Source organism: Musa acuminata, chromosome BXJ3-1 (genome assembly GCF_036884655.1).
Source record: "Musa acuminata AAA Group cultivar baxijiao chromosome BXJ3-1, Cavendish_Baxijiao_AAA, whole genome shotgun sequence".
Classification (NCBI taxonomy): Eukaryota; Viridiplantae; Streptophyta; class Magnoliopsida; order Zingiberales; family Musaceae; genus Musa; species Musa acuminata.
In genome coordinates, this window is record NC_088349.1 from 35,141,299 (window position 1) to 35,151,592 (window position 10,294).

General features: G+C 36.5%; 1 protein-coding gene across 1 annotated transcript; it reads left to right on the forward strand.

Moving 5' to 3' along the window:
- The first annotated feature begins 2,438 nt into the window (after positions 1-2,438).
- Positions 2,439-4,011, forward strand: LOC135628421 (EPIDERMAL PATTERNING FACTOR-like protein 6). The gene is made up of 3 exons (XM_065135057.1): positions 2,439-2,901; positions 3,318-3,352; positions 3,507-4,011. The coding sequence occupies exons 1-3, from the start codon at positions 2,796-2,798 to the stop codon at positions 3,699-3,701; spliced, it is 336 nt and encodes a 111-aa protein (XP_064991129.1). The 5' UTR covers positions 2,439-2,795; the 3' UTR covers positions 3,702-4,011.
- The last annotated feature ends 6,283 nt before the right edge of the window (positions 4,012-10,294 follow it).

Genomic DNA, 10,294 nt, shown 5'->3' on the forward strand with positions numbered 1-10,294 from the left:
ATTATATGGGGATAATAATTCACTAAGCTAGAAAGAGTTTTGATAGGTATAGCTCACAGCTAGTTTAATATTGGGACTAGAGGGTCACACACATATAGTGTACAATGCAATGAATAAAGAATCCGATATAAGATATTCAATGAGCCCCTATTTTAATGGATCCTTAGGAGAGACCCAATAGAGATTAGAATGATTATTAGATAGCAATCCAATATACATTAAGCTAGGGGTTATTGGATGAAAATTCAACACCCAAAAAGAAGGATCCATTTGGATTAGTTAAAAGAGATTCTCTATAAACATAAATTGAGACTAAAAGGGATCATAGGCTAGACCCCTGTTGTCGCCACCTCCTTCATCTCCTTCTTGCCCTTTCCTCCAATCGACTGCCCCCTCTTTGGTTTGGTGTGAGAGGATAGTAAGAGGGACCAATCCCTTCTTGGTTGTTACGGTATGGTGGTGCACGAAAGTAAGGAAATAACGTGTAGTGCGACGAGGTGCGTCGTCGTCATATCTACTGTGTGGTTCTTTGTTAGAGAGGAGTTTCTGAGAGTTCCTTCATCCACGAACTAGGATATGTAGTTTTAGGGATATACTATCTCTCATAGGTAAGAATATCTCGACCACTTTATGCAGTTATGCAATTTTTGTTGCTTTCGAGTTTTATGCTCTCGATCTTCGCATGACGATTTAATAAATCTATTTTTTGGAAACTAATTTTTTTTTACTACACCTATGATGCTCTATGTGGTTTTCTAACAAGCCCAATGTAACGAAAGTGTAAATAGAAAAATTATCCTTAAAGTTATCCAAACTTCTCAAAAACTATCATAGCATGATTATAACATATTTAATATTATTTTTTATTTTAAAATAATTAATTATTAAAAAAATATATTTTTATATTGAATCTATGATCAAGTATAACACAATGCAACATGAGTGTAGCTCTAGTGTAATTAAAGTATAAGAATTAGAAATCTCCTCAAAACTACTTGAACTTATCCGAAAGAGTAATAACATATTTGTAACATATTTTGTATTATATTTTATATTTTTTTAATTTTTGGGTCATTAATTGATAAAATAGGAGATTTTTTCATTGAATATGTTATCTAATGTAACTCGAGTGTAACCTAAGTATAACTTGAGTGTAATCCAAGCGTAAATATCTTCAATTAACCTAAACTTATGTAAACTTCTTTAAAATTATAATAACATGTTTTGTATTAATTTATATATATTTTCTAATTTTGGAATCAATAGGTGAAAGAATATGATATTTTTTTCCAAGGTACATTAGTCTTTAACTTCTTTTTTTTTTTTTTTTGTTATTCAACTCAGTTATGAGTAGCAATATAAAAAATTAAGTTCTTTTTAATACCTTACTTTGTGGTTGATATAGTGCCACCGTCGAGAAAAGAATCATACCATTCATAGTTAGAGAGGAGATGAGGTCACTAGAGTGGTGATAAAATTGTCACCGTTGGAGAGGAGATAAGGGCGATGCTGCTCGATGATGTCGTTGACGAAACTGTGGAGGATGCCACCCATGGTTTGCAGTACCGGTCCGACAGGTTTCCGGTACGCGGACCGCCTGTTATCGGTCTGGTACTGTAGCAGTACTGTAGCACTGCTACAGTGCTCGGCACGCTTGAATATACCGCTCGGTACACCTGGGTGTACCGAGCGGTATACCGTACCGTACCGGTACCGAGCCCAGGTCGAAACTCCGGTACGGTACGGTATTGCGAACCTTGATGCCACCACTATTAACTCCGGAGAGGACCCAGGATGCCATTATAGAGAGGAGCATAGGTTACACTGGCTACCATTATTGGAGAGGAGAGAATGTCGATGCAAGAGAGGGGAGGATACCATCATCGTTTATTGCAGGGGAGGAGAGGACCACTTGTCGTCATGACATACATGTAATAAGGTTATACTTGTTCGGTATAACCTTCATCTTTTCACCTCCTTTGTCTTTTAATTCAAACCCAATTAGATCATCCGGTTTGAAGGATTTGACCGAAATCAATTCGATCCAAACCAAGACCTAGATCGAAGTGAACTAGCCCTTCGATTGATCAGATTTGAATTAGGCCGATAAGATCAATATAAAGAGTCAAATAAATTAGAAGAGCATATTTACAGTTAAATAAAAGGATATCTCCTTATAAAAAATAAATATGAGAATGCCATTTGATAAAACTCGATCAGTGGGTGTTTTTTTTTTTTTTTGGGTAAAATGCCCAAAAAATCTTTGCAAACCGGCATGATGGCTAGAAATATTTTGAAGGATATTTTAAAATTATCCACGTGAGTTAATGTTCCAAATAGGAGGCTAATCTTACTTCTAAATTGGCGAGATAGAACTTGTTTGTGCAAACTCTTTTCTACGTTCTCATACTCTTGTTTTCAAGTTATAACATTGCAAACAGTTCGTTTGCAATTCAAGTTCATATTTTTCTCAGGTCACGCGAGTCTCGTCAAACTCAACCCCATCGCAAACGACCATTTCTTCCTCCTTCGGACCGTGCACACGCCGTGATCCATGTGCTGATGCTCGCCTCAGGAACAGTGTTCTTATCTGTCACACTGTGACACACAGAGAGAAAGATTGGATAACATTAAATTACTCTGCTATTGTTGTCTCGGATGCGGTCACTGAGATCTGATGTTTCTACAGTTTTGGAGAGAGAGTGAAGGATGAAGGAGGAGGAGATTCGCGTTGGAGACTTCGGCTTCCTCTTTCCCTCCTTCCATTAGCTCATCCTTCTTTAAGAGGGCTGTTGATGGACTTGAGGAGAGATGGATGTGCGTCGAAGATGGCTCTTCTCCTATGTTGTGCTCTAGTCTGCCTCTTATCCTTTCGTGCTCTCCTCACCAGTCCTCACTCAGGTGAGCAAGCCACCTCCATTTGTGGCTTTCTCCCTTGCTGTTTCTTCAACTGTTTCACTCTTCTATTGGAAGAAATCTTTCCACTCTTTGTTTGATGCAGTCTTCACTTCGGCACCTGAAATTCTCTCTCTCTCTCTCTCTCTCTCTCTCTCTCTCTCTCTCTCTCTCTCTCTCTCTCTCTCTCTGTGTGTGTGTGTATGTGTCTGTGTCTGTGTCAGGGGACTTCACCGTTTTAGCTAATAGATTGTAGCAGATGATAGCATTCTGCGACTTGTACATGTTGCTGTGAGCTAAATCTAGCTAATTTCTTGTGTTCATCTCTCTTTGAAATGGTAGCTTACTTGTTGGCTATATATTCTATGGAAATACATCTACTTGTTACCAACTCATCATCATTGAATTATTTGCTGTGGCAGATGCTGGAAGCCCAAGCAGTGCTTCTCATGCTCAGGTGTTCTTCCTCTTCCCTATCTTCTTTCTCTTATCACATCTTAATTGCCTTTCCATGTAGATGGAGTGGATGCATAACATTCCATTTCAGAGTAGATTCTCTCCGTCCAACAGCTAGTTAGGCGTCCATGCTAACCTGAGCTAGGTGGCCGCAGGAAGCGTGGGCAGGAGGACGGCGGGAGCTGCGGGGCGGGCCGGGGTCGTACCCCCCGCTGTGCACGGCCAAGTGCGGCGATTGCACGCCTTGCGTCCCGGTCCACGTGGCGGTGCCGCCGGGCAGGCCGGTGATCGCCGAGTACTATCCGGAGGCGTGGCGGTGTAAGTGTCGCAACAAGCTCTACATGCCCTGACCATCGTCTACCCGACTCCTCGCCAGGTGTTTGATGAATTGTCCGATCATCGATCCCCTCACCTCCACATGAACACACGACCGAGGAAGGGATTGCTACTCTTCGTGATCGGACCAACATGGGGCGAGTTCGTTCATGGCTTGCCTGGCATCAGGTCAAAGATGCCGATGCTGTCAACGTTGGTACGCAATGAATCAAACATGTGAAGGACATCCGAATTAGAGAACCATGTATGTTCATTTGTGTAGACACTGGTGTACAGGGTTCTTATGATATCACAATCTTTAATATCCACAGTAATTTTCTGCCAGGATTTGACCAATTCTTTGATGTGCAGATACCAATTCTTTCGAGGTTTTAGATCTTTGATCAGCTGTTGTGCAGTATAACGTGATGTCTTTTCATGTTCATAGTGCTTCTTTGTGTCTGATCTGATTCATAGACAGTGCAAATACATTAAACTTAAGTTGAACAGGAGGCATATGAAACAAAACCCTGTTCACCTGTGACCACCCACCAATTCTTTATGAGGAGCTGTTCATTAAAGAAGCATTTTGCAAACATAATCTAATTTGACTTTGTTTGTTTGGTGGAATGAGAACCATAGAACTGAGAACTATAGATTTCTTTTACTGCGTAGCATATGAGATTTTCTCGACTGCGTGAGGAAATCTTGTTACTCAGTTGAGAAAATTTTTTTTTTAACATATATAAATAGACACCATATGATACTAATTGAAGTCTTTACTTTTACGATGATAAGATTTCCTGTATAAGGAAATCTCGCTGTTCAGTTAAAAAAAATCCTTTCTTTCACCATGTATAAATAGACACCACATGACACTAATTGAAGTATGTTTTTTTTGTCTTTACGATTTCATTCTTCATTTTATCATGGTATCAGAGCAGTGAGAAGAGCGAGGCTTCGCCTCTACTTCCGGCCAGCGACCACCGTCGTTGCAGCCATATTCCCAAGCGAGACTTCGCCCACCTCTCTTTTATCATGTATAAATAGACACCATGTGACACTAATTGAAGTGTCCTTTTTTACCTTTACAATTTAATTCTTCATTTTATCGATCACTATCGAGAAGAATCCTTAAGTTTAATAGGATGGAGAGAGCCATGTGTCTCTTCTTTAACTTGTCCTATGCCCAGTTTAAGATGGTTAACAAACTGGGAGCCTTTTCGGAAGATGGAAGCATACAGGGCCAAAGGAAGAAAAATAGGTGACAAAACAATGCAAAAGGCAAAGAAAGAGAAAACATAAAAGGAAAGAAGGAGAAAATAAATGGGCAGATGCTGGTCCAGTAGGCTTCTACATAGCTACTACCAGTTGTTGATACAAACAAGCATCTAAAGGCAACTATAAATCATGAAACTTGGAAATGGAAATTGTAGGTGTGGGCAGTGTTCAAAATCACCAGAGAGAGAACAAGAGATCATGTTTTGATGGCAATTTTTCTCCCTTACATGTTTTGTGTTCGCCTAGTTTCTTTACATTTGCATGATAGATAGACAAGATTTGATGACAAATAAGAAAAAAAGGGAGGAATCACATTGAGGATGAACTTTTGCAATAAGATTCAATGGTCCTATATACAACTGGGTTTTCTTCTCTTGATTGCTTCTGCTGATATTAGACTCTTTTGTTAGATTGTTTTCTTTCTGCAAAATTTGCTCCAATTCCACCCTGAAATCAAGAAACAATGCAGATAATCTTAACCTACAACTTTGAAGTTGTTTATGTGATTTGAACCTGAATTACTCGATCAGAAAGAAGCAACCTTCCTTTCAAGACTAGTGATGATATTAAGATGTGGAGAAGTTATTTCTATGATTCAAACTTGAGTTATTCGACCGTAAAGAAATAACCTTATTGTAGAGTAAACACGAAGCAACCTTTTTATTATCATCGTGGAAAAATTCAAGAAAAGTTACTTTTGACAATTTTATAACAAGTTATTTGATCATAAAAGAACAATTTTATTTTATAGTCTCAAAGTTAGGCATGTTGGATAGACAGTATCAAGCCTTGTTTGATGGGCATGAGCTCGAAGAAATGATTACTCACGCCTTGTGGGAATCTATCACATATAAACAAACAATGACCCAAGAAATTAACTCTAGTAGAATTTGAAGATTTAGGCCACACAAGAGAGTAAGGAGAGGTCTTCTTGTCATTCAATATAGTATCATTTCTGACCGTCTAAACGAGTTAAGAAAATATACATAAGTAGGACTTGAATGATTAACGAGGCACTACTGCACAAATCCCTCCTCTCGTGCCACCATGACCCAACATACCAACTATTTTGCAAGTGAAAAGAGATGCCAAGCTTATTCTTCAATATGGAAAAGATACATTGTGTGAAAGCACAGATAAAAAAAAATATATGATCAATCTCACCAGAGTATTTATTAGCCATAGAAAAAACAAGGTTTAGACTACAAAATCCCCATATTAGTAATATAGCAAGTAATAGGGAGATGAAGGTGCAGCAATTTCCAGCAAAAGCAAGAAACCCTAGGAACAACATTAGATTTCTAGACCATTAAATAGGGTAAGAAATAAGAGGTAGTTTGCTAGGATATTAAGAACTCATACACATTTCGCTAGTTAGTTGCCCTGAATAATAATCAGGCTTCTAAGCTCATTTGGTCTCATAAAGAGTGTGTGGCAAATTTAGTATCCCACCTATCCCCTTGAGCTTTTTTTTTTTTGCCACACAAATCTTGATAAATACAATCAATATTATTAAGCACCCTTTAAAGCATCTAGAAAATGAAAAAATTATGAACAAGAGAAACAATAAGAACAAGTTTCAAAAGAGTCACATGACTAGCTTGTGAAAAATGAAAATTTTGTTAATTACTAATCTTTCATTATATAGAGCTAATATGAGAATCAAAAGTAAAGGTAGGAAGGTGCCAAGGGGCAATGAAGGTTCCAAGACCGGAAAGGAAACAACCCTTCTTTTAGCTTAAAGGAAAAAAAAAATTAATTTTTTTAATATTAATCCTTTGGTTAGTAAGTCTTTCATAGGTTTAAAAAAATCATAATAGTTCGATAGGATTTTGGATTAACTCTAAGCCAAAGAAAGATATCATTAGCATATATCAGGTGAGAAAGTTTGATATTATATTTAAAATTAAAGGAAATAAGCGATTCTGGTTGCAAACCTCATTTAGTATTGAAGAGAGAAATTGAGCCATTACAATAAAAATACAAGATATCTGGAAGGCTCAAAAGAAAGTAGAAGGCTCGCCATTGATAGTACAAACAAAATTAGGGGAAGATATGTAAGAATAAATCTAGGAGTTATAATGATATCATTTCAAGAGAGACAATAATTGATTCTAATAATAACAATAAAAATTATCTTTAGAATTGAAAAGAGAATATGTGGCTATAAGAATATCTAATGTATCTTGCTTCCTTGAATGGAGGTTGCTCTCACTATGCTTGAGTGATTCTGTATGCTATGTATACTTATGCAATGTGTATCATAAAGAGCATTCTCTCTCTTCTCTTGCAAGATTCAAGTGTATCGTAAAGAGCGCACTCTCTCTTCTCGTGCAAGATTTTAGTGTTTCAATCAATAGAGAATTCCACTCTCCCTTTGAAAGAAGAGGCTGCTCTTATCTTAAAATATTACAGTCCTTTAGGAACACAGACTACTCTTTAGAAATCAGATTAGAAAGGAAAGCTTTCATGTGATTAGCCAACAACTTCGTAAGATTTCAATTGTCAACATTACATAAGGAGATTGAACAAAAATCAGAAATTATAAAAGGATGAGGCCATTTAAGAGTAAAGATAATATGAGTCTAAGTTTACACTTTATGAAGAACACATGAATCGTGGAATCAGTTAAAGGACTTATATTATTTCTCAATAATCATAATAAAATTCAATGATATGCCCATCGGCTTTTATCATATCCCAAGTATATAAGAAAATTCTAAATTTTTCCCTGCAATTGAGAGATGTAGCATCGACAACCATGTCAAAAAGCCAAAAATAGGAGTAGGTCAATTCTAAAGGATCTTATAAAAAAGAATAGATTGATTTTTGATAAAAGAAGAATTAATACAGATATCTCAATCAATCTTTAGGGAGTAGATATGATTGAACTAAGTGAGTTAAAATAAAAGTGAGTATTATGATCTCCATCGGAGATCCACTTGGTTTTAGCAAGGGCTCATCATTTTAAATTGGTATGCTTAAAAATAGTATACAGGTGATTGTAAAGACACAAGTTAAAAATTCTCTACATCATTTAGGCCAAAAGAGGTCTCTTTCGATTCAAGGGTCGAGATAGAATCCTGGACAATGGTAGCTTATCGGTCTAGATAATTGAAATACTATCACTCTTATAAGATAGGATAGAACAAAGATTTTTTAAATTAGAAATAAATGAGGAGGTGGCAATTTTCAATCCAGAAATTTTGAAAGAGAAAGAATCTCACAATTTTCAATTCACAATTAGAGAAAGGGTTGATTATTAATAATAGTGGACAATGATCAGAACAAGAGCTATGGAGTTGACAAACAGAAGATTGCCCATAAAGATTCATTTAACAATTGTTCGAAAAAAAACATTCTACCTAAGAAAAATCTATGCAATAAGCTTGGGTCCCATAAAGCCGAGGTGAGAAAGACCAAAGACATGAATAAAATTACGAAAGCACCAGATAGAAGCCAAAATAGAAAAAGGTCAACCACCATGCTTGTCATAATTCCAAAATAAAATTAAAATTCCTTATAAGACACCAAGGAATATTTGTCAGATTGATCAAAACTCAAGAATCCCATAAATAATTTCAGCATGCTAATAAAACACCACATACACAATAGAAAGTAATGAAAGTTGGAAATTCTTGAATTAAATAATAACATGAATACATTGTGACATCGGTTGAGACAAAGTTTCATGCTAATAAGATGCTCCCTTAGGCCTCTAAGGTTCACTGAGCAAAATCAAACTAGGTAGAATCAATAAAGGTTTCCTATAAGCATCGAGCGACCCTAGGAAGGATATTAACTAAATAATCACGTATAATTAGCACCCGTATAATTCTAACTTAAGATTTTTATAAATAAATTAAGAAGAGGAAGGGGAGGCTCTCTTAATGTAAGGGGAAAATATTAGTTTGGCAAGTTCCACGTAGTCCCACATCAGAAAAATCAAGCTTGTTATCTCCTATTGTAACTATAAATAAGGGGTCTAGACTTTAAAGTGAGATGCAAGAAAAACCTAATTAGTTACTTTGGGTTTAATTTCTATTAAGTCTACACTTAATCCAAACTATTTTAACTAAGTGTTAACTTAATAAAAATTAAATCCAAAGCAAATAATTAGGTTTTTCTTGTGATGCATCTGGTTTCAAGGCCCAGGTCCTTATTTGTAGTTGCAATAAGAGATAACAAGCTTGATTTTCTTAATGTAGGATTATGTGGGACTTGCCAAACTAACATCTTCCCCTTGGCATGTCCCAACATTGACAATTAACAAAACTTGCTCCACCTTCTTTACAAAAGTCTCAACTGGAAATCACCAATAATGAACACAAACTAAGTCCAAGCATTGCTTGAACTTATAAACCGGAAGATGTTTCGTAAGCATATCAGATTGTCCTTCGTATGAATTTTCTGAACAATGACCTTTCCCTCAGCAATGGTATCCCGAATAAAATGAAACTTCACATTTTCGTCATCTCATGATATATTTGGTATTTAGTGAAATGAATAGCACTTTGACTATCATAGTAAATTATTGTAACACCTTGATGCAGACATAATTCACCGAACAAACCTCTCAACCATAAAGCTTTTTTTATTACCTTTGTCACTGTCATAATCTCTTATAAGGTCGCTTTACCCTTATCGCTAGAGCATAGCAAGACTCAGAGCTCTAAGCCATATCTACAAGTAGCCTCTTATAAGGTCACATCTCATTCTGTTCCTCTCTTATATTCATATGGTTGGTGATCAATCACATATTATAATCACATTGAAGCTATTATTCTTTTATTTTATTATTTTTAGATCTATTTTTTTAATAATTTTTTATAGTAAAATTACCGAGTGTATTGGATACCAAGAATTATCAATATGTATATAATCTTTGTACTATTCCCCATCACTTGATCCTTATCACACAGATCGCGAAGTGATTTTGTAATTAATTGATGATGAAGAATTTGTTGCAAGAATTAAATGAAAAAGAGATATCTCGCCACCAATAAAAAATTAACATGAGAGGTTGGCCCAAGAAGAGGACTAGAAACAAAGATACAAGGAAAAGGGAAAAACAGGCTTACGAGGATCCATAATGGCATTCCGTGATCTATGTGATGCCTTTGGGGTTGTGATCACGGTAATGGGAGTGGGAGATTGAGGAAGAGATGTGGTGGTCCTCGTTGGGTTTAATTGTTGTGTTTATACTATTTGGGGGCAAATGAACAAGTCACGTGTACGCTGATCCCTCGATGTGTCTATTCCATTTGGCGCAAATGAAGGAGTCACGTGTGCGCGGATCCGGTGACTGGTGACAGCGGAGTATGCGAAGTTAAATCGTGTACGCATG